General features: G+C 37.2%; 1 protein-coding gene across 5 annotated transcripts in view; it reads right to left on the bottom strand.

Annotated features, from left to right (window-relative positions):
- Positions 1–25,072, bottom strand: part of GTF2I (general transcription factor IIi) — a 75,377-nt gene that overhangs the window by 22,972 nt on the left and 27,333 nt on the right. For 2 of the 5 annotated variants that reach the window (XM_067537897.1, XM_067537900.1), the window contains exons 9-15: positions 24,352–24,429; positions 19,436–19,495; positions 18,515–18,571; positions 15,222–15,284; positions 12,851–12,952; positions 7,881–7,946; positions 4,049–4,232 (exon numbers count right to left, since the gene is read on the bottom strand). In XM_067537897.1, coding sequence (XP_067393998.1) covers positions 4,049–4,232; positions 7,881–7,946; positions 12,851–12,952; positions 15,222–15,284; positions 18,515–18,571; positions 19,436–19,495; positions 24,352–24,429 — 610 coding nt within the window. The remainder of the gene's footprint in view (positions 1–4,048; positions 4,233–7,880; positions 7,947–12,850; positions 12,953–15,221; positions 15,285–18,514; positions 18,572–19,435; positions 19,496–24,351; positions 24,430–25,072) is intronic. The other 3 variants (XM_067537898.1, XM_067537902.1, XM_067537901.1) reach the window with 2 other exon arrangements.

Here is a 25,072-nt window from a genome sequence, read left to right as displayed (position 1 = left end):
CTAGAAGATGATAAACAATTGCAGGTCAGAGTTTGAGCTCTCACATCAGCCTCCTCTTACTTTCCTATGGACATCCACTTAGACTTTCCACAGATACTAATGAAACATATATCCTTGAAATCTGAGAAACAGCAGCAATGCAGAATGCCACAATTTGCAAACAAATGCAAAACAAAACAATTTCCTCTTCAATTTGATCCAAAGCCCACTGCAGTCAGTGGAGAGATTTCCATTAACAGTAATAAACATGTCAAAATGACAGTTGTCCTGTATCGGAGCTTCATTTATATTACTTGCACCATCACATCTGTATAAAGTGAAACCCCAAGCCATTGATGGTGAATGTCACACACTATCAGTTCTGATAGAGTAGAACCATCAAAACTTGAAATTCAGACCTAGAGCCTCAGCTGGTGTAGACTGGCATAGTCCCAAAGTCAACGGAATTATAGCAAATTACACCAGCTGAAGATCTGACCCAGGATATTAGAGAAAATTCTTCACCAACTGGGATCTTGTACAATCATCATTGTGATATCAAATCTGTGCCTGAATCAGGGTGGATTGATTTGAATCAAGATGATTTAAATCATGATTTAAAACACCAAAGGAAAATCAATAATTTAAATCAAGTTTCCCAAAGATACTTCTTTACATATTTCTTAAACAATGGTGCAAATCTGATCACTAAAACATGTTAATGTACAACTCAATAGAGCATTTTACAACATCTAAGAGGGTATTACTTTGTGTAATTTTTTAGATAACTTGATTTTTACTAATTTAGGAAATAGTACATAATACTCATTACCTGTGTCAAGCTGCAGATGCAGCAGCAGTACATTAGGAATGGTAAGAACTAAATCTCACACACACAAAAACATAATAGCACTTATATTTTATTAAACTAAATCTTAAATGTTACATAAATTACATACATTTGTAATTGCAGAACTCTCCTGAGTTGTCGTCTGATGGCTATCCTTAAACTTTGTTTTTTTAAATTTTCAAATGTTATTAACTCTGACAAGTCATCATAACACTAAATGGCACTGTCCTTAAAACTGCTACAACTAGCTCTCATTTTCCCCACTCCCATTGTCATTTTTATTCATAGACTGAAACAGAAATACGAATTTTCCTGCTTTTTCAACTCGTCGTCGATTACTTAGTTTTGAGTGAATAATACCAAACAATGAAAATACTCTCTCTGTGCCTACAGAGGAAGCTCCTGCTCTGAAAAGTTGGCTTAGCAACTGAAGGAACTCTGTTTCAAGATGCCTGGCTAATCATTTCCACCAATTCAGGGGAGTGACTTTGTTCAAAACATCATCAGTAAACATGTATTGTTTAAATGGTTCCGCCCCAGCCCTGAAAATTTATTATGACTGGCATAACTGAGGAGTGATTTTGAGATGTCCATGCCACGGCAGCATCATCTTCCTCAAAAGTTAGGCATCTACTTTTATATCTGGGGTTGAGAATGTTCGCAAGAAAATGAGATGGAGCTAGTGCTTGATCCATTCACTTCTTTATTGCCTGCAGTTTAACTTCCTGGTGAGGTATTTCTTTCTTCAATGTCTCTTGAAGTGCCTTCCAAATTTCGACAGCATCAGCAATGCAGCAACAATTTCTCTGAAGTTTGTTTAAAGCTAAGAATATAGGCTTCAGTATATTGAGCATATCCTCTACATTCCTCTTTAATTCAATGTCAGATACTTTGGATGAGATACTGCCATCTATTTTATCATAGTTTTCTTCACAGTTTCATGAGTATAGCCCAGTTCTTAATAAATTGTTAAAAACAATCAATCACAAAATTTTATCGAACATCTTGAGGGAGAATTAGTTTGGATCCTCCTGCTCTCTTCAGTGAAGCTGAAGCAAAATGATTGTTACAGAAGTATTTGGCGACTTCAACAACATTTTCTTTTATTCCTGGAGAAGACGTACTTAAGTCTTTGGCTAAAAGATGTATTAAATGGGCACTGCAGCCATGTTATTTAGAAGCATCCTTCTGTTTCTTCTTCTTAAGTATCTACTCATCTTTCCCATGTTTGCAGCATTGTCTGTGACAAAACTGCACTCGTGACAGTTGAATTTTAGTTCGCAGTTTATTACAGCTTTCACTGCCACTTCCTTTAAATACTCTGTTGTGTGGGCATTTCCCGATACATTTATTGTTTCTGAAAGATATGCAAACCCCATCTTCTGTTGTCCCACAGGCACATATTACTGTACTGTTGTGTATACTGCTCCACCCATCAAGGCTTAAACTAGCAAATTTCCTCTCAGTATTTCTTGCACACTATTCAAGTTCCTTCTCATACACTGTGTCTAGCAACCTTCCACCAATGTCTGCTCTACCAGGTGGAGTGTAGCCTAGTTGTAAGGACTCAACCATGTCAATGAAGTGTTTATTGTTAACAATGCGAAAAGGAGAATTTGTGGCATAAATGAACCGAGCAATCTTTTCATCTTGTCTTGATGGTATTTGATGGTCCTTACTACAAACCCATCAATGGTGGTGGTTTTACTGGATGATTGAAAACTTTTGCTTGCTACTGATACTTTGTTGTATGAAATATGTTTAGTTGCAGCACTGCTGCTAAAAGTACCAACGGATGACTTTGAAGTTGTTGCAGATAGACAGTCACAGTCAAAGTCTCTTATGCTTAAATGGAATCCTGAAACAAAATTCAAAAATGATTTTGAATAGTTGTTCTTTTCAGTTCTTCTCACTCTATTATTCAGTTAATCATTTACATTTTTTTCAGCAAGGATGTAGATCCAATTCCAAATTGCCAAAAACACTAAGGCTGACTGCACTTAGAGTGCACTTAATTTTGGAGTACATCGCATAGAACTCACTGGCACTTGTTTTTTGAGAAAAAACTAGTTAACTAATTAAACATGCCATAAGGATTAGCTAGGCTAAACTTTTTTTTTCTAGCAACATCCAACACAGCAAACAGCTTGGGAATTTACTTGTTAAATCACACTTATACTAAAAGGCATAGAGAGAGTCTTGAAGAATGATGCATTGCAAAGGAATTATTTAAGTTACTAACCAGTTGATCCACATCGTTCTTCTATCATATCCACATCTTCATCCCCATCATTTTCTCCCAATAAGCAGTTTTCATTATGATGGTTCGTTCTTGCAACTAGGCCCTGCATCATCTTCTTGCACTGCTTACACTTGACACGTTTTCCTTTTTTACCCATGGAAGGAATTTCTTCAAAATATTCCCAGATAGGGTCTTTCTTACGCCCAGAAGCCATGACAGTTTTTCTGCGGCAAAAGTGTGGGGGAATATAGGAAGCTGTGTGTGTACTGAATAATGTCTTTCCTTTTTCTTTCTAGTCCACTCGACTGTTCCTTTTACTCTGCCTCCATCCTTTGTCTCTCTGTCTTTAAGACAGCGTCTTAACTAACTCCTCTGCCTTGCTTGGCCCAGCTCCACCACCACATAAGCACAGAACAACAGCCTGTGTCTTTCTTTGCACGTGACTTCGGTCTGTTGAGAAACTGAATCAGAAACTGAAAGCATAGAATTTTTAAGAAGCAAGAGCTGGTAGTTGAGCTGGACAGACTAGAGCCATTAATTCAGAAACAAACAGAAACTGAAAGCCCAGAACCTTCAAGAAGCAAGAGCTGGTAATTAGGCTGGACAGACTAGAGCTATGAATTCATTTTTATGGGACTGTAAGGTTTAGCATGCTTGTGATGAGATTTAACTGTAACTGTTTTTAAACGAGAGAGAATTTAGTATTTTATTTATGATTTTTAAAACATTTTTAAAAATCTGATTTAAAATGTAAAAGATCCAATTTTTTTATTTAAAAAAAAAAATTGATTTTTATCCACCCTGGCCTGAATCTAGAGGTTTGATAGAAAAGATTACTTCTTGCTAGCACTGTAAAGCCATCAGATCATAGTAATGAATTTGGAAATTCTCAGAGACGCGGTGAAGAATTTTGACTAAAGTGCTGTATGAAGAAAGAAACATGCAGAAGAGTGAAAATAAATGCAAAAGCTCCTTACTTCTTAATCACAAACCGTATCCGCTCCTTTGCCAGTAGTATCCGCTCAAGGCGTGGAATCCCATAGGTAGACGGCCTTCTGAAGGGAATTCCTTCTGGAAGTCCTTCCACATACAAGTCTTCTACGTGTGACTGGAAGAGCGGGTATGGGATAGACACAGGACCTTTTGCTTTTATAGCTTGAGCTTTAAGATAAAAGGAAAATAAAAACATTAGCGTAGCTCATCACCTTATCTAACTTATTTGCTTGGCACTAATCTGAACAATATGAATATAAGTAGATAGGCAGGCAATAAATGCTTATTAACACCACTAAGCATGTAACCCTTCTATTTATGTTCTATACAGTAGGAAATTCTCCAACTGTCTCTCTCCCCCCCTCTGACTGACTGACACACCGCGAGCAAGGTCTTCTCTCCTCTTTCCCAGTTCACAGCAAAGGTTTAGTAACAGAGATTGCACCTGTGACACCGAGGTTTTATCTTACTTTGCTTTCATTTCCTAGTACACATTAGAGTATCAAATAATCAGAACGACTACAAACCAAGTACATTTTTCTGACGCATTAACTGAGTTTGCCAACACCGTAACAAAAATGCAGTAATTCATAATGGGCAGTCAGTCTTTAGAACGACTTAATGAAGTTCTACAATATTTCAATAGTTAAGGAATTGACTGATGGAGCAAACAATACATTTCCTATAAGGCCAAGAACAAAAATGTGGTCCTATGAACAACCAGTCTTCAAAAATGAAAATCAGTAGCACAGTTGGACAATAACCTCAGTAAGCCTTTGAGTAGAAGGACATGAATTCCAATGGCATGCACAAGCCACTGGTAAATACTACTAGAGTATGATGTGATGGTTTGTGAATACCAGGAGGACAAGTTTCCTTGCACTCAGAAGGGTACAAGCAACAAATATTCTCTATTACCAACCAAGTTGTTTGGAGTGTTTTTTTTGTTTGAGGTTTAGCTATGAAAATTAGAAGCAAGGTTAACTAGGGAGAAAGTGTTTTAATGGGCCAAAAATCTGCCCTGGGGTAACTGCATATACAAGTCACTGAATTCAATGATGTATCTGAGGGCAGAATTTGGTCCTGAAGGTGCAAACCAAAGAAACCAACCTTCTAAAATACCATCTACATTGCAAGACAAACCATGAGGTTTCTCAAGGAAATATAGTGTAACAATGACACCACATATTCAACTGGTTTTGTAGCTATGTATTTTAAGAGTTTGACATGTTGCTTCATACAGTCTATATTGAAGCACAGTATCTTAGAACACAGATAAGTTTGTGAAGGCAGAGCATCATGCATAAGCTGCAATTTTTTCCCTAATTCCTTGTATTGCCTCGATATTGCAAAAGATTCAATAGTGAGATTTCATATAGGCCTGCTCCTGCTCCCTTTAAAGTTACTGGGAGTTTTGTCAGGGACTCCAAAGGCAGGATGAGGTCCAACAAGTGATCCCATAACTAAAACCAGCTAGAAGTGCAGCAATCTGAATGAAGGCCAAATCAGAGTAATCTGAGCTGCATTAATCACTTCTGAAAGTGTACGGTGGTCAGGGCACTTTCTGAAGCAACATAATTCGATGTGGAAGCAGCCAGTCAGACATAGGCTGTTTTCAAAATAATCAAGTTAGCTGTACACCAAGAGCTTAACCACATTTTATATATGGGGAAGAGCCAATCAAGTATTTAAGGGCATTTAAATATACATTGTTTGAACTCCTATTTTGAAAGAAGTATATTATTATTTCAGGTAGCCCAATGTGTAAGTTGCAAAAAAGAAGAATCTTTGTAAATATTACGTATTAGTCCTATATTCTGATGTGCATACGGTTATAAAAATAATAATCTAGTTTAAACGCAGTTCTTGCTAACACAGTTTCAACACTAGTTTATATTGGCCCAAACTGGTGCAGGACACTACATACATGAAGTGAGAAAGATCAATCTGAAGAGATTTTAGGAAACAGCATATTCAGAGATAATCCTCAAGGAACAAATCACATGGTAAGCCATGGAACTTGCTATGTATTATATTAATCCTTCAATAGGTAAGTTTTATTGCAATTTTAGAGCTCTGCCAAGTAATTCAGTGCTAGACCATCATATTGCCCATGGGTCTTTGATGGGTGAGTGGTGAGAAACATCACAAACCCAAGGGAAGAGCTTCAGAAGGAAAAAAATGTTTGTAAACAACAAATGGCCATAGGGAAACAAAGATAAAGGTACATCACCAAAATTCTGAAGGGTCAGATAACTACATAGCATCAACCAAAAGCAGCTTTAAAATAATAATGAAAATGCTATTTAAATAAATAACTAACAACAGGTATGTTTTTACAAGTGGAAATCTTTATTTTTCTTAAATCAATAAAATGTTTAGCAGATTCTCTTATCTCCAGACAGAGCAAAGACATCATCAGCAGTACAGTCTGAAGTGAAGCGTCTCAGATTTGGAACCTTACAAGGTTTGGTGTTCAAATTCTACTGTAGCTACATTTTCATTTTTCAAATAAATCTGTATTTACCAGTTAAGGAATTGTGTTTACACTACAATACATTTTTACATTACTTTACATCCAAATACAAAAAGATAATACTTAAGGTGTCAGTAGTAAGTAAATAATGACTGACATTTGTAAAGCACCTTTCACCTAAAAATCTTGAGTAACATTACAAAGAATAGGCAAAGTTCTGGACATCCACAACTCATTGAAATGTGGGAGATATGCATACATACAGGAGGACAGTATTTGATTCTGAATATGGGGATCACTTTTCCCTTCACTGAAATGCAGCCACTTCTAGGACATAAGGTGGCAGATTTTAAAGCATGCACCAAGTATCAATTCAGACAGATGGTTGCAGGGCTGACCTTCACTAACTGAAACTATAGGAGACTTTTAAGCAGACTAAATGCAACCACCAACTGAAAGTTGGTGGTACCCCTGGGACTAGAAATCCCCTCTGTGGAAAAACCAGATATTGTGAGCCAGATTCTCAGCTGATTTATGTCTGTGTAGTGCCACTAAAAGCAGGCCAGTAGAGTTAGCCATTACACTTGAGTTAAATGGTGCTATGCAGATTTGTGCCACCTGAGAATCTGACCCTGGATATTTAATGACTAAGTGGTCACAACTTCAGTTTTGCATGACATTCAAAAAGACACTCCCATTTTTAACAGTAGATCGGTACGGGGTGGGGGAAAGAGAGACAAAGAATGTAATAAACTTGTGCCCTTCTCTCAACAAATGCAGCTGGTCGGCTCTCTTGTACAGACACAAACATTTCTGAGTGTAACACACAGCAACTAGCCTCACAGTTGGACACACACATTCCATTCCCCTTTTAAGAATCACAGAATTGTTGCTTCATCTTAAAAAAATCTGCCAGCCACAACAGGAAAGAAGTAAATAATTACCATAGGGAGGTCCTCCCAAGTAACAGATCTAAATATTACTAGCAATAAATCAAGTCCTTACATAAAGTAAGATTACTAAAGAAAGGGTAAAAGTCACAACTTTCAAATGTGGGTGTCTAAGATTAGAGATGATTGGAGCTCAGGATGCTCAGCATGATTGAGGAATCAAGTTACTTAAGTTGCCTAACCTTAGGCACCCAAGTTTGAAAATCTCGGCCAGAGTGTTGATAAAGAGCTATTTTCACCAGTTTTAAGTCTTGTATGGTATTAAACCCTTCGGTGCTGTCAGTCCTGACATGTTCTAGAGCCAACAACAGGATGCATGCCAAAAAGTTGAGACTTCCGCTGTCAAAGGGCTAGAGGCAATTGTTTGGAAAGGAGTTTGTTAACACATACCATATTTTCTTTCAAATAATTCTTCAACCTGCTTTCTCAAGTCTGTTATTCGGGCATTCCATTTCTCTGAAAGGAAAAAAGGAGGACATGTTAGACTACAATTGAGATCGAGCCTTTACAAAGTGTTTTGCTACTGACTTCTGGAATAAACAGTGTGCCTTTAGCGCTCAGATGCACACAGACTTGTGGGGTGTGGTATACGCTCTACATCTCAATATATATATGGGGTCTGGTATACACTCTACATCTCAATATACATGTATATCAAATAAATAGGATAGAATAAAATGTTTAAGATTACCTCCAAAACTTGTGCAGATGTTAAACCAAGTTTTAAAAAAATTAAAGGACAAAAGTGGGCTAAAATTAGTCCAAAAATGGTTTCTCTTCGACGTTTCAGTCAGCAGCTCACACCACCATCAGGGGTAAAGTCAATTTTCAGCAGCTGTTGACAGTTATTTAAATCCAGAGCCTGAGAAGCTTAATTAAGGAAGCTTGATAAAGCTTACACTGAGGTACATGAAGTTGTTTTGGCGCAAATCAGTAAAACTACATGGGTCAGGAGGCATCATGCCATCCTCTTCATTAATCCAGTATTTGCCCAAGTCCTGATGTTGGCTGGGTTTGCAAGTCATCCATACAATTCCTATTTCTGAAAGAAGATGCAGGCTGCAAGACACAGACGTTATCCAAATCCAGTTGTGTGTTGTATGGCGAACTGGATTTAACAGCAGTATTTTAAACCAGTTTAAGTTCTGTGATAGAAATCGCATCTTGTTTTCATATAGTTTCAATTACCTTTAAGAAGACTCTACCAGCTTTTTGAAAATGATACCAGCTGCTGGCTGGCTTTTAGTGACAATCTAATAAGCAAGCATGTTTGCTGCCTATTTGAAGATTAGGCTTTTCTGACCTCTCCAGTTACAAGCCCTAAGTCAGGATGATATGTTTAGCCATTACACCTCCGTTTGCGAAAATCATTCTCTCATATAAGAAGAGATAAAGGGTTCAGCTTCAAGTCTATATCAAAATGGGTTTTAAATATTAAGTCTCCTATTGACAAATACAAACAACTTCAGACCCCATTTTTAAAGGTTATAATTGATTTTATATGCTGTTTCTTGGATGTCAAAGATACGGTGTATTTCAAGTTTAGGTGAGAGTAAGGACTTATCCACATGGCAACTTTTTTTTTGGAATAATGTTAGTTTTTTCAGGATAAACTTCCTTGCATCCACACAAAACTTTTCAAATTATCTGGCATCTCATCCCACATTAATCAATCTGCTTTGGATTTGGTGAGTCACAGGGGAAACTCCGCTAGGGACTCCCCACTCTAAGCACTAGACCTGGCAGGATCTGCTTGGACAGTTTGAGGAAGGTGGCCTTGGAAGTACCCAAGAGACCACCAAAGGCACCCAAGCAACCCTGAACTTTATGCAGAAGGAGATTCTCCCAGACAAACCCTGAGCCAGAAACCCAGGCACCAGAGAAATACAGGCAGAAAGCCAGCCTGAAACTGCTGTGGAGGGAAGAACTACTACTAAGTGTTAGGCGCTGCAACACAAGTAAGAAATCTCTTATATAGCTGTAAACAATTGTGTTCCAGGTGTTGGCTGAATGCTGCTATTTTGGGTGGAGTCTCCATTTACTCAGCTCCCGTCCACCTTCCTTTAGTGTGCTCAAAATGGTATCTGCTATTTAAGCCTTAAAGAACATATTTCCCTGAAGTATCAAATTCCACAACCACTGGCCAAATGTGCCACTCGCCCTCCCATCCCCCTTCCTGTGTGATTCTCCCTCTGTTGCAACCTCTACCAGATAGTGGCACTGAAGGGGTTAAAAAAACCAAACACATTGCAAAGCACGTTTATTGTAACAGCAGAAACAGTAGGAGAAAAAGCCATTGAAAAAGTATTTTGGTTTACAATTTAATCAGAGGCCTGAGCTTTCAGCTATCTTTATATTTTATTACGTAAATTGGCAAAATTACGCTCAGACATTTCAAAACACATCAGGATTATAAAGAATTCACGGCTAATTTTCATCAGACCTTCAGCATTAGCCACCCCTTGGTTTCAAACCAATCACTGCAGAAGTCTACTTATTTTGTAGTGCTCCTGATCTGCTTGAGCTATAAAAACAAAGTAAGGCAAATACGGCACTCTATCTGGCATGCACATTGCAAAGCGATGCATCTTTTTTGGGGCAAGATACATGGCATTCCCTTCTTCTCCTGGACCAGCTTAGGGTGTGGGGGCACCACCCTAGCAAACAGTAGTGCTGCACAGCTCCATGGTTTGCCCACTGCCTTTAAAGAAAGCCATCCTCTGCCTACTGGGGACACATCTAAGGGTAACATGCTCCAGTGTAAGAGTTGCCTGCAGAGACGCACGTGCAATTACTAACCTGCCCCTGCCATCCTACATTACCCACCCATTTCCCAGCCAGCACTAATATAGAGGTCCTATAGGAAGGGGAAGGTGGAAAATGTCCCAGTGCACCCCAGACTGGGAAGAGCAGATGGCAATGGCATTCCAAGATTGAGAAAATATCAACTTATTGTTGTCATGGAGACCACTATTTACTTACACTTTTTCTCTGTCCCCCTAGCACATGAAATGCCACCACCTGACAGACAGGGGGCTTTAATCAGCTGAGCATCTGAAGAGTCTCTGCGTGAAGCAAAAGATGACATGGAAGAATATGTTCTCTGACCTTGCCAGTGCATCTCAACAGAGACGTATTTATCATGAGAAACTCAGCTGCGAAACCTCCTTTCCCACATAAAAAATCACTTCCTAATAAACTGTTCTCTTTCACACCCCCACACCATTCATTTTCTATCCACTGCATTCTGGCTTCAAAATAGGAGCACGTTTCCCCTGATGCCATTTCCCTGACCAGTTATGGCATCTTAGAGGCACTTTCTCTGGCTATTCATAAATCTAGAAGTCTTTCTCCACATCCACCACCCAGCCATCAGTGAGGATTTGTCCCTTGCTCTCACAGATACTAGGCAAAACACAGTAAAAACCTATCACATGATATTGAGCAGATATTGCTCACAAGCATCCAGCTTTGTTACGATATAACAAAGCTCCACTTTCCCCTTCAATCTTTCAAAAGCACATTCCACTGTCATACTGTAGCTACTCAGGGTATAGTTAAACAGCATCCTTTTCCTGTCTATGTGTCCAGTAAAGGCTTCATATACCCAGGAAGCAGAGGATAAGCTGGGTTTCCCAGAATGTGAGGAGAAATCGCAACACCATTAATGTCCATAGTGGTCCTGGGAGCAAAAGTTCCTTTTCTCATTGCAGTAAACAGGGCTGAGTTCCTGAAGTTCCTGGCATTGTGGACTTTGCCTGACCACCCTATATTAGTACTGGTGAACCTATATCGGTGATCAACCAGACCTTGCAGCACACCACGGACAAATACCCTTTTCTGCTGAAGAAGTCCGTGGGGGCAAATAGTTACATAGGTCCCATATGTGCAAATCCATCAATAACCTCCTGTGCATTGGCCAAGCTTTATGACACAGCCCAACAGCACCTTGTCAACAGCAGTATACCCTTCCATGAGAACAGTCCAGACAGTTGATCTGCCAACACCAAACTGGTTAGCTACTGACTGGTAGAAATCAGAACTGGTGAACTCCCAGAGGGTGTTGGCTACATGCTTCTCAAGGCCAAGGGAACTCTCCGGACAGTGTTCCACCACTGCAACTCCACAGTGAGACTTTGCACAGATTTCTAGGAAAGTAGTTTTTGTCATTCCAAAGTTCAGCCACTGCTGGTCATGCCAGTTCTACATCATTATCACGTCCCATCAGTAAGTGCTAGTTTGCTGAGCACAAAAGTGGCGCTCCATTCAGTGGAGTTGCTCCAGGAAAGTGTCCTGCAGAAGTAACAGCTCAATTTCTAACTCCTACTCTACCCATACTGCTGTGGCGGTCATGCAACCCATCCAAAGGCATGACCACCAATAGATGTGCATCAGCTCCTTCATATTAATGACAGTCAGGATCATGGCGCTCAGCATGTTTTCTTCACGCTGCCTGATAGCAATTTGAAAATAGTACTTGCCTCACAAAACACAGATGAATCATGGAAGTTTTGGTTTGAGACCAAACCCTAGTATGTTCTGGCAGGCATCCCACAATGTGCTATGAGAAAAATCCCAGAGTGCATACAGCCTAATGGCAGAACACTGAACCATGTGATATCTGCCCAGAATGCTGTGTGGCTAGTTAAAAAAAAAAAAAAAAATCACAGTGCTCTGTGGACACAGTGATTCATAAGAGAAGTAGCTTAAGCTAGAACAAACAAAGCATGTGGATGCACTTTCTCTACAGCTACTCTGCATTTGTTGTAATAGAAAAACAAATGTTAAAAAAAACCACTTTTCTATGGAGACAAGGCCTAAACCAGGTTACTCACCATGAAGGAGTCCCCCTTCTTTTCCCAAGCATCGCTCCCCCTGGCACATCTTTGTTGTATTATTTGACATGTGGAAAGAAACTGACTAGGACTGGATCCTGACCTAGGACCTCCAATTATCCATTAAGCTAAAGTGAAAGTGATTGCCTCAGTTTTTTCTCTCAAGAGGTCAGATGAGAAAATGGCTAAATTAACTTCTATTTTGTGTAGTTATCTTATTTCTAATGTTTTTATTGTTCAGCTATCCGCTTCTCAACCACAGCGGCTTCAAAATGGTTTATAAAAGCTACAACTTTGGTTAGTCCAAATTTTCTTTATTAGAGGATCACTTTACAGGTGAACAAATGCAGGTGGCTTACAACTGCTTGCACTGCAGCAATATATCTACAATGAGATATAGGCTGTTAATTGAATGCCTCTACTAGTATCCCTTCAAAAGTCCCACAACCTGATGTTATCTAGTGCCATCAAGTAGGAAAGTTTTTGAGGAAGCAAATGAAAGAGAAACTTGAATTTGAATCTTACCAAAATTGAATTCTCTCACTTTTCTTCTCCCAGCATTGGCAGCCTCATTTGCTGACTCAGTGTTCTTCGGTCTTTTGTTGGGTGGTAAGTAGTCCTCATCATCTTAAAATAAGCATAAGAGACATCACTATTCAGACAAGTACTTTACAGTGTTGGCACTGTTTTGGAGTCTCAAAATTCTAATGGAAGTACCAATCAGTGCCTTATTAAGGGCTCAAATCTGCAATCTTACTCATGTGAGTAATTCTAGATTTTAAGAGGGTACCTGTCTGAGTAAAAATTACTCAGGTGAGTAAGGGTGCCAGGATGTAGCAAAGTCTAGAACATGCAAAATTTGTTTTGTGTTTTCCTGAGAGAGATATTAAACATGCCAAAAACTAAGTGGTGTTCTGAACATATGCTTGGTCACAAAGTAATCATGGAACAGCAAATGTAAATAAACATTTATTAAACATTTATCTGATTAACTAGAAAATCTATCTATCCTACACTACATAGATCAAACCAACATAGTGTAGTGTAGATGCAGCTTACACTGATTGAAAAAGTTTTTTCTCTCAGTGTAGCAACTCCACCTCCCCTAATGACATTAGCTATATAGATGGAAGGACTCCTATCAACATAGCTGCATCTATACTGGGGGTTTGTCAGCATAGCTGTGTTGGTTAGGGATGTGTTTTTTTCACACCCTGACCGACGTAGCTATACCAATATAACTTTCAGTGTAGATCAGGCCTAAGTCTTGAAATGCACTACCTGAATTTCGGGCCTACACAAGACTAAAGAATAAAAGAAAGCTCTATAAGATCTTATGGAACATTTGTCCCTGCAGAGGTCAAGAGCTCCACAGAAGTAGAGCTTCAACCCTGAATAACAAGCCTGTGAGAGATGAACGAGTTTCATTTAACAAGAGCTCAGAAAAACAGGGGTTATTCTGAAGGTTTTAATTCCAGTAGACGCATGGATGTAGTTGCAACAAGCAGGAAATAAGAGTCTCTGACTTTCTTATTTCTGGGCTATAAGGCTCCCTTCTCCAGAGCCTGGTATTGCTCTTGATAGGCAGAAAATGCAGTTAAGTAACACAGCTGATGAAGGCCTCAGGTCTTTCTGCTCCGATGAACGAGGTTTAGCAAACCAACAAACAAATTAAAAACTATAGCAGAACTCTGACTTTTTTCTTCATGTTATTAGTCTTATTAAAAAAAACCTTTTACCTTCACAATATTTGCAATCTTAGATAAGAGAACTTGCTGAACTAGAAAAAGAAAACCGTAGCCAGTCTCACGCTTGAGATAGCATTTTCCCTGGGATATCTTGGGTATATTCCATTTAGAAAGTACAGTGTATATTTTAATTTGTAGCTACCCGTATTCTCTCTTTGGCTCTGTGACAGGAGCCAACTTTTCAGTCTGTTTTTACTTGTATGGGAGAGGAATTTATATGTACAGAAAAACAATGTATATTCCAATTACCTGTTCCCTTGGAGTAAAGTAAATTTTTTTTATTACTGTTGGAGGATAATAAGAGAAAGTTTAAAAGTAACCTGTATAAATGTCAACTCTATCCTGAAATTGAATACTTTTCAAGACATGATTGGTTGGGGGATAACTTGATGGGTCTTCATCTTATTTATTTATTAGAGTAGCAGACATTTTGGAAGCCAGTCTGAAAAATGTTTTAAGTGCTCTGCAGCTGCTTAATTCAAAAAGAAAAATTTATGTTTTAACTTCCAACCAATCTTCTAGTACAAAAGCAACATGTAATAGCTAGAGTGACACATTATTTTATTGGCAGCTACATTACTGAACATACTTTTTACAAATCACAGGCCAATGCAACTGTTTTTTCCTTGCCAATTGATTTTTAATCAGTATCATACAATTAGTTTAAAGCTTGAGTAATAGTACGTACACATGCAACTCATGAGTCCTTTCAAGAAGCTTGTCTTAACTAGGAATTTGTACGTGGCTAAAATGTGGTGCTAATAAAATGCCTTTGCTTTTTTAAGAATGAATATGTTCTTCAGTGTCTTTTTAATTTCAATTTACAGTTTTAGAGTAATGAACATTTTGTACTATTAATGCTAGAAAAACTGACAAAAGAATCTTTTGTCATTCACCATTCAAAAACTAGTTTAATGGGTCCAACATGTTGTTGTCTGTTGTGTTTTTATTTAACTTCTTGGACTAAGTGTGCTTATGTGGTAGTTCTCAATACAGACTCTGGTCGGTGCTGACTGGTGATCAAATTTATTCTACTCTAGGTAATGGGTAAAAGAAAACGACATGCATACTCAGCCAGACAATTGTGAAAGGCTTTTGTTACCAACAGAAGCCCAAAAGATTGGAATACAGTAGTTGGAAAAACTAACCTTCAATGGTGACCTCAACTTCAGGGTCCTCACTTGTTTCAGAAGGGGCATGCTGAGAAGAATCTGAGAACAAAAACAAAACACAAAAGGACTTCAGAATGGCACACAGACTATAAAGTACTTTTACCTAAACATTCAGAAATTTAGTGTTCAAACTGCCACTTGTCACAGAAACCTAATGGCATATTAATATGTTTGTTGCACACGACGAATAAAAAACCCCCCAAGAACAAAGACACTTTACCACAAGCCTTTAAGCATTTCTAGACAAAGGTAAGAGGTGGGGATTATACATGCTAAATTGCATGTGCAGCAGTGCAGAGAACTGGCATTAATGATGTAGGAAAGTCCTTATTCCTGGCTTAAAAGGATTCATATAATCATAAATAATTTCTCATTGTTATCAAGGATTACTGAAAACATAAACAAAGGCTTTGTGCCCTCAAAGATGACATTTTCTGCCACCATGCATAGGATACTGTCAGACTTGTTCTGGCTATGCTAAAATAATTTTCATTACAGATAAAAATATTAACGGTGAAGAAAACTGACCTCACTGATGTGCATTAGTATAGCAAGCAGGATTTGGCATAACTGTACAGAATGGGGAAAACGTACACACTGGATAAATTGAAAAAAGGAAGTTGATTCTTGTTTGAAATGGTTTAAAACAAACTGGTGTAGACAAGCACATTTTTTCAAGTCTGATTAAAATTTATGCAAATTCTCTAGTTAGAAGGCACTGTTTTTGTACATCTGGATGAACACGGTCTTTGAGATCTCTAAGCTGGAAACAATAGTATAGTGTTTTGTTCAGTGGGCAGTAGGGAGCAATCTCCCTTCATCATTGCATCATTTCACTTTATATCATATACGCATCAGCAACATGTACTGTAATATATTAAACAGAACACATTTCAACTATGTCAAATCTAACACCTGATTCAGAAAAAATTTACTATGATTGTCCATTTAATTCACGAAAAACACAGATAACTGGTAAACTCAAAGCATAGTAAAGAGGATTATGATGTCCTGGTCCTTTAGCCATAAAGGATCAGACAAGCAGTCCATCTAGTCCAGTATCCAGTGTCTAACAATGGTCACTAAGATACTTCAGAGGAACATGCAAGAAGTCACATAATGGACAGTTATGAAATAGTATGCGCAGAAGAGTAGAATAGTTTCTTCTTAAATCTTGTCAGTTAGTGGTTGGCTTATACCCTGAAGCAAATCTTATCTAATGCAACTGTAGATATTATCAATATAAAACAGATAACCCTTTTTTGACCTCTAAGCCCCTCTTGGCCTCAACGATAACTCTGTAGCAATAAGTTCCAGAGGTTAATCTTACACTGTATATATATTTTTAAAAAATCATCTTTTCCATTTTAAATATTACCATTCAGTTTCACTGACTGCCTCCTTCTACTTGTTGGAAAGGGTAAATTTACCTCATATATACCATGCATTTTTTATATACCATTATTTTCTTTGTCTACTCAATATACTAATTGAGCCCAATCTTTTCAATCTCTCTTCATACAAAAGTCTCTCCAGCTTTCTAATGATTTTCCTCACCTCTCTGGATGTCTTCAATATTTGCTGTATCATCCTTTCCAAGGCAGAATGACAACTGAACACAATATTCTAGATGAAGGCATATTATCTATTTATATAACATTAGAATATTTTCTATGCTATTGTCTCTCTCATCCTTTATGTGTCCTAACATGTTTGTATCACCAGTGTTGCACATTTAAAGCAGGAGAATGATGCGGCGGGTTCTTCCTGAGTGGTTTCAATCAATTTAGAACTGTAATGTTTAGTTAAAATGATTCTATCTGATGTGCATGTGCTATTGTGCTGCCCATTCACTAAGCCTTGTATGTCCTTAGTTTCCTTAATAACTTCTCATGAGGAGCTAATCAAAGGCTTTTTGAAAATCCCAACATCAACTGATTCTTCTCCCTTATGCATTAATTTGTGGGCATAGAAAGAATTTTAGTAGATTAGAGATGCATGATTTTTCTTTATATAAACCATCATAGTTTATCCATATCATATATCAATCTAGTCATTTCTTTTACTCCTGTTAAATTACAAATCAATTTTCCTAGTACTGAAGTAAGGCTGAATTGCTTGTAATTGTCAGAATTGCCCCTAGCATCTTTTTTAAACATACTACTTAACTTGAACCATGGATATGTTTTTAGTTCTTAGCAAAAACAGGTTGCAACTTTCAATATAACCTATATAGTAGGTCTCATTTAATAATAGAAAAAATAGATTTAAGAATGACATGGATAATAGAGCTCAGGTTTGAACAAGCAGGGGCCAAGATTTGGTACTCTTAGTGGAGGGTCTGTGGCTGTGGAATTCAGTACTGTCAAAGACAAGGCTGACCCCTTTTAGGTCACCATGTAACACTCATTTCTTTCTTCTGGCTCTCTCTTAACAATAAAATGGCAAAGTGGTTATTACACTGCTTGGGGAAGCAATGCACCCTAATTATTTCCTCCTATGCACACAGTTTTATTAATGCAGATGGGAAGCGCAGAGAACTTTATTCTTTTTCGAGGGACATAATGCACTTCTAAATTTATGCAATGGCATCTACACACTATGTCAGGGGTGGCCAAACCGCAGCTCGCGAGCCGCATGCGACCCTTTGGTCACACAAATGCAGCTCAGGGCTCTTTGCATGCAGCTCTTTGCCGCTCTTTGAAATTGACAAGCTGCCGCCGAAATTGATGGATCAGCGCAAATTTTCTGCGGAGGGTAAGAGAGGAGGGGAAACTGAAAAGGTAAATGTGGCTCTTTGCGGCTCTTCGTCTCTGTCTGGTTGGCCACCCCTGCACTATGTGATAGGCACATTGGAAATTCAAATAATGAGAATTGTAACAAGGAACATTGTTGCCATCATAACTTGCCCACAAAAGCCATAAATTCATGATTTGGGGCAGGGAGTCAAGAAGGTGGAACAAAACTGGTTGAAGGATCATATTTCTGAATTCATGTAATAGCACTTAGATATTATGGTGAATTGCATTTGTCAGGTGCCCATAATGATTTAAAAGAATGATCACTCCCATCACAATAAGCCATTCAGTGTCATGATTCATGGGGGGAAAAACAATCAACTCTCCACATGGAAGAAGAATGAGGAGGAGATAATGTACAGTTTCAATGTACTGAAGTTTCATTGTTTTCAAATATTTATTTAAAAAAATGAAATTCTCTTTTTCAATGCTGTTAATTCATTTTCATGAAAGAAGTTCCACGTTTCTAACCTTCTACCGGTATTTCCACATCTGTTCCTTCACTGCAATCGGAACCCTGGTGGCTTCCTTAGACAAATATAAAGTAAAATATACCATAATAAAAATACAGAGTAACTTGTGTTAACATTAAATAGCCAAAACAAATATTTTAATAAGGCTGGTTCAAAATTATAAATATCTAAAATCCACATGATCTGAAAATATGTATTTCAATTTCTGAATCTCAAAAATTCATGAAAGCAAAAAGCACTCTGACCTTTATACAGAAATGTCTGGCTTGAAATGCAAATTAGCTTTTTCTAATGTTCATAAATGGGCAGCACTATATTTTATTTTATACAAGCCCACACCCACCCAACCCCGCTGATTTTTTGGGGATGGGGGCTTGAGAGATGGAGGCAGTTTAGGCAACGTTATTTCAGAAGATTTTCAAATTCTGCGAAGAACCATCATACTCCCACCACATACAAACACTTTTCCCACTGAACTGTTTTTCATTCATGCTTTCTTCCCCACTCCAATGCCCCAACATATAACAGAATCAAGTTTGAAATATGGCATGCAAAGTTTATTAATAGCATAACCTGACAAACCAAACAACAATAAAAACAAGGCCTAAATTTTCAAGAACTGTTAGTACCTTTTGCTGCCTCAAAATTTATCTTAAAAGGGCCTGATTTTAAGAGATAAAGAAGGCAGAGAGAGCACTTCTGAAAAATTCAGGGTCCCTTTTTATTACATCTTAAATGGAGCACCCAAAAATTGAGGCACGCAAAAATACTTGTCTCTTTGGAAAATTTAGATCCCAGATCTTACTCTTGTCTTATACCAAATTCAAAACTGCAGTGTCTTGAGAATCAGAACTCATACATCCAAATACCAACACAGCTGTAAGAAATGTTCTTGAGAGAAACAGAATTCCAAAAATACCTGTGTACGTCTTTGCAAGAGCAATTTTTTCATCAATTTCTGAAGTTTCTGAAGGGCCTGCTTTGGGGAAACAAAAGTAAGTCTTATTTCACAGTAAAATTCACTTGCCACTAAATTAATTAGTTACCAGCTCTCCTTTTATTAAGTATACCAATGAAATGCATTTGGTTTCCATAGTTTAAAAAACTATCACAATAAAACTCTGAGTGGGAAACATTCAATGAGTGTATGAAGATATGTTAGCCCACAATTAGTCAGTGGACTAAACGTACAAGTATTTTAGACACCAGCCCAGCAATTGGATCCATGCTAGTGAACCCTGGCATCCATGCCTGCATCCCATTGCAAAATCGACTGTTAGTTACCAAGTTCAGCAAAAGACAAACTTAAAACGAGTAAGGTAGGAAAAACGTATACACTTCCTGAACTGTTGTATAGTCAAAGAGACTCATCAGGAATGGCAGTTAAAATCTACTTCTTATAATACATTAATAGCCTAAATATTTTTAATAAACTAACAAACTTTCATAGTTAGCGTTCGTTTTTTAAATAAACTTTTGAGCTGTTAAACTCTGCCATTCCTGGTGACTCCCTACGATGAATATGCAACTTCCACATACCATAAGCAACAACACAACACTAAAATTACTAGCTTTTAAACAGCCTTCTTTAAGACAATGTAAGTACCACCTTGAGAAAAGCTTTCATAAAATCAGCATACAACCATTCAACTGACAATTAAGAAATAAATCAAAGCCCTTAAACATTATCACATAATAATATGACTCAACAGAAAACTACTCTGTTAAATTGAAAAAATGAAATACATGTTTTGTTTTAGAATAGGAAAATTTTACTTATAGCACAAATGGCTTTACACTGCATAAACAAAAGCTTACTGTATCTCATAGCAACAGTATGGACACACAAAACTAAAGCATTGGTGTGGCACACAGGAATATCATTCTATGACCATCTAGATTTAGAGGGTTTGGGTGTTTTTTGTTTAGTATCTCATATCATTCCTAAACTCATTTGCTAATACAATCCACAAGATATCAAATCCACACTTAGAAACTGTAGCCATTTAGAGCCAGGTTTCAAAATATACTATATTATTAATATTAGTACTATTAAGAACATAAGAATGGCCATATTGGGTGAGACCAATGGTCCACCTAGTCCAGTATCTGGAATAACAGTTGCTTCAGAGGGAATGAACATCTCCCAGTGAAGCCAATGGGAGTTGTTTGTCATCTAGAGGGCACGATTTGGTCCTAAGAAATGACACTGATTACTTCTTGGTAGAAATCTGGATCTGATTCTTATTTGTATTATAGCAGCACCTAGAATCATTGGCCCCACTGTGGTAGGCACTATGTAAATATATATCAAGGATAGTCCCTACTTGAGATTTTACAATCTAAATTCTGAGCATTAGCAGTAGTATCATAGTGCCTAGCATGACTACAAGTTTACTGTGCAATCTGCATACACAATCATAAACATTACTAATAATGTAATCAGTGATTTCTAATAGATTACTCTTTTAAAGTACCTAACAATCCTGGTAGCTAATATATAATGACCTGATGTAAAAGTATTACTCATACACTGAAGTAAAGATGTTTTGCATTCTGCACTTCTTGTAAAACTTACACTCATACCCTAGAGATCTGTGGTCTCAAATGATAACTGTCCAATCAATGATCTTTTGTTCTCTACACAACTGAGGAAAGCAGAAGACAAACAGCCTGGAACTGAAAGTTCTGAGTCTCGGGAACATTGTACTACCCTTCATAAATAATCCCTTCCTATTCTTCACCTCAACTCACATACATTTAAAGTAAAAATAGGTGTCTTGGAAAGGTTTGGACTTCTTTTTGTTTTGTGCTTAGCACATTCCTGAACTCTTAATCGTTCCATGTTTAGTTATAGGCCAACCCTTCTATTTAGTCTCCCTACCTCAGATATTTAGAGCATAAGTACAGAAAGAATAAAAAAAATAACTTATTCAACTTCCACCGCTCCCACCCACATTTCTCTGAACTGAAAAATGATCATCTCTCCAAAATGATGACTGCAACAATATTAAAGGAAAATTCCAGTGATTAATAATACCCAATTTAAATATTTACTATATAAAAATTATGTAAATTAAATAAAGGTTAACGATGTTAAGTGACATGCTCGAATTTGGAAATGTTGACATTAAGGTTACCTGGGCATCCCAACACTATCCCACCATGGGTGTATGCAGAATGATAGTATGTGAGTGTGTGAAAAACTATTTATTCCGCAGTACTCAAGCCTCATTCAGCATAGATTGGATGGTGCTCAGTGAATAAAGCAGCTAATTCAGTAGGATTTTTTTTAATCCTCATAGTTCAATATGTAGCCTCTGTCACTATACAACACTTGTTTATACATGCACTCAAACAATAACATGTTGATAGATATCTAGTAAAAACATATAATACAAACCAAAGGGCATGCTAAAATAAGGCCGTGATCCTGCAAGCATGCACATGTTCAAAAGACAACATGTTTGGGGAATCAGGGCCTAAGATTTTAAAAATCCTTGTAATTAAAAAAAATATCAAAGAAAATTTTCAACATACTGCTGAAAGGCTTATGTCCCTACCAAAATTTCTAAGTTTCTATCACTCCCCACTGAGTACTAAAATGTTATGCCTGCTAAAATTAAATTTGTTAGTCATTAAAGTGCCATAGAACTCTCGTTGTTTTTACAATTTTTAAAATAGCTTAGGTGTACAAACAATTTTTGCTTAAACTTTCACCAAAAAAATTGGTCACAGGCTGAGACTAATGCAAGATTTAAGCCTCATAGGCACAAGCTGGACAAAGTTGCTAAACTGCTGAAAAAGATCCTTGGAATGGAAATATTTACACAGCCTTAACTGTAAGTGTCACTAAACACTCCTGTTTTATTTACACATATATATATACAAGTTTCAAAACAGTTTTTAGAAATACTTATCGCTGTTTTAGTATCTCTAATCAGGGAATGTGACTATTGTCTCTGAGTGGTGAATTCCAGTTCAAAATTTTTCCCAGAGACTGTTGAATGATGCACAGTAGGAAATGAAACTGTCTCTTTTGTCATTAGAAAGCATTTGAAACCAAAGAGCTTCAAAGTTATTGAAAAGGTAAACTATTTTTTCGCACAGAGGGTAACCTGACAGTTGATCCAGTAACTTTTCATCTCTTCAAAATGAGGACTGCAACATTATTAAGTCTAACCTCTTCAGCTGGAGAACTATCAAAAGCAAATCCCAGGTGCACACCTTTACTTCTTTTCTGTTCCAATAACTTGTTTTTTTATTGGAAACGTCAATATTCTGCCATGTCTGAGCAAGCAGGCAAAACAGATGGACTATAAGAAATGCACACAAGCATTTGCCTGAATTCAACATCCTGACTGTGGGCCTCTCCACTAATTAAAAAAATAAAAATTAAATGTTAAATAGTTATACATAGTCCAAATTTTCTGAACGATTTTTTCTTCCATCAAAATATAACCCCTTTTACAAAATTTGAAAAGTTTTAGCAAAAACTTTGATATATTTGAAACTTAATCTTTTTCAAAAATTTGACAGAAGCCGTAAAACAAATATTCTTGTGCAACTTTGTTCTGCAACATTATTAGTCTTGGAATGATTAGATTTTTATCAGTAAAAGTCAACAAACATTGATTTCACCGTACATATACAAACCAATGAAAAAATATTTCCATTAATGATAATCAAAATTTACAGATAGGCAATGTAAGCAAAATATTGCTCAAGAACTTCAATTTGATTTAAGGTTATTTACTTTGTATATTTTGATATCTGATGTTAATTTGTGTTTTAATGGTTACAAAGCTTTAACATTTTTAATCTCAACACCTACTATACTTAAAAAATTACCGTGTGAGTCCCCCCCATAATCTCCCACAATTGAAAATTTAAATAGATAAAAAAATTGTAAAAGCTTAAAAATAAACATCCATATTATTTGACACACACAAAGCGGGTGTGGTAGTATCTTTTATTGGAACAACTTCTGTTGGTAGGAGAGAGAAGCTTTTGTGCTAACTCTGCGTAGCTTGAAAACTTGTCTCTCCCCAACAGAAGTGGGTTAAATAAAAGATATTATCTTATCCACCTTGTGTCTCTAATACCCTGGGATTGACACACCTACAACATCAATATTACAGGTCAAATTATAAAAATTGAATTCAGCCAAGCTTAAAAATGTTTTCTATTTGTTTGTTTGTGGGTTTCTTTGTTGTTGTTTTTCTTATCAATCCTAATTGGTCAGCTTAGTCACAAGGTGGATATTTTTTTCAAAATCAGAAAAATGTTTTTTAAAAAAATCAATGGAAAATTCAAAAAACAAAATCAAAACTGCAAAAAAAGGCAATCAATGAAAAACACTGTCAAATTTACTGATATTTTTGCAATTAAAAAAAATTTAAACCAGTTTTAAACAATTTAATTTTTATGGTAGGTGAAACTGAGTTAGACAGACTTTAGCATACTGTCTGGTCAAAAGGTGACAAAAAGTTGTCACTTGGGTTACATTTTGCAAGCCAGTCACCAAAGCAAAATACATTCCAAAGAGTTCTTCCACAATTCTACCAGTTCAGTGAAGTTATTTAACACCCGCTTACTTTCAGAGAGCTATAATGTCATACTCTTCTCCCCCCACTCCCAGTTCTATTGGGGTGTCTGTATGCCTATTTGCTTTATTCAGTTAATTAAATGGGTACCAGCATGGATGTTTTGAAACAGAACAAATACATCTGGTTTAGCTAGGCAACTACAATGTGTCTATTGACAGGAAAAAACAGCAATTGTCAGAGTTATTACATCTTCTGTGATAAAATATATGCAAGCTAATATTATTACCTGGAATATTATACTGATAGTAGTCAGGATCCTCTGATTCCTCCTTTACTGTTACTGTTGCCATTTCCAGTGAAATTCCTGCAGAAACGACGGAAAAAAGTCACCCAATCACATATGCAGACACATGATAAAAGGGTTCCAAAACAAAATTCTGGCTTGTCTTTACTTCAAACTGATCGCTCCTCTTTGTGCAATAATGTCTTAAATGACTATTTTTTAAAAATGGCATAGTGGGGTTTCAGGTTTCTTCTATCTCAATAACTTCCTTATCAAATGGGCTCAATTTACCCTATTTCTTGTTTCAAACCTGCTAGCTTTGCAAACTCAGCCTTGGATCCAAAGAGTCGAACTGGATTCTTCTTCCCTTCTTGCACAAAATCACCAGTCATAAAAGTTTTGCATCCCCTCCTATGCACACAGTACTTCTAAACTAACTTTGCTCACTTAGGTTTATACAAAGCAAATATGAGATTTCTGGGACTGAATTATTTTGCTGTGGGTAGCAGCACTATAAGGCCTTGAACTGGTCTACAGCTAAGCAATACTCCCAGCATCTAATCAAACTGGTTCCAGAATGTTTTCAAAACATTTCAACTAGAGGAGGATTACTACCCCAAGCGTCTTCAGAATAGCATTAAAAATGCTGCAAATGTTCTAGCAACATCTGCAGCAAAGATTTGACTCTTCATTTCAGTCTCTCTCTGATTTGTCACTTTACCAA

This window comes from Emydura macquarii, unplaced genomic scaffold, assembly GCF_026122565.2.
Source record: "Emydura macquarii macquarii isolate MOO-44397 ecotype Brisbane River unplaced genomic scaffold, CSIRO-AGI_Emac_v2 contig_450, whole genome shotgun sequence".
In the NCBI taxonomy this organism is placed as follows: domain Eukaryota; kingdom Metazoa; phylum Chordata; order Testudines; family Chelidae; genus Emydura; species Emydura macquarii.
Note: the sequence above shows the minus strand (reverse complement) of the source record. Positions and strands in the feature narration are given on the sequence as shown.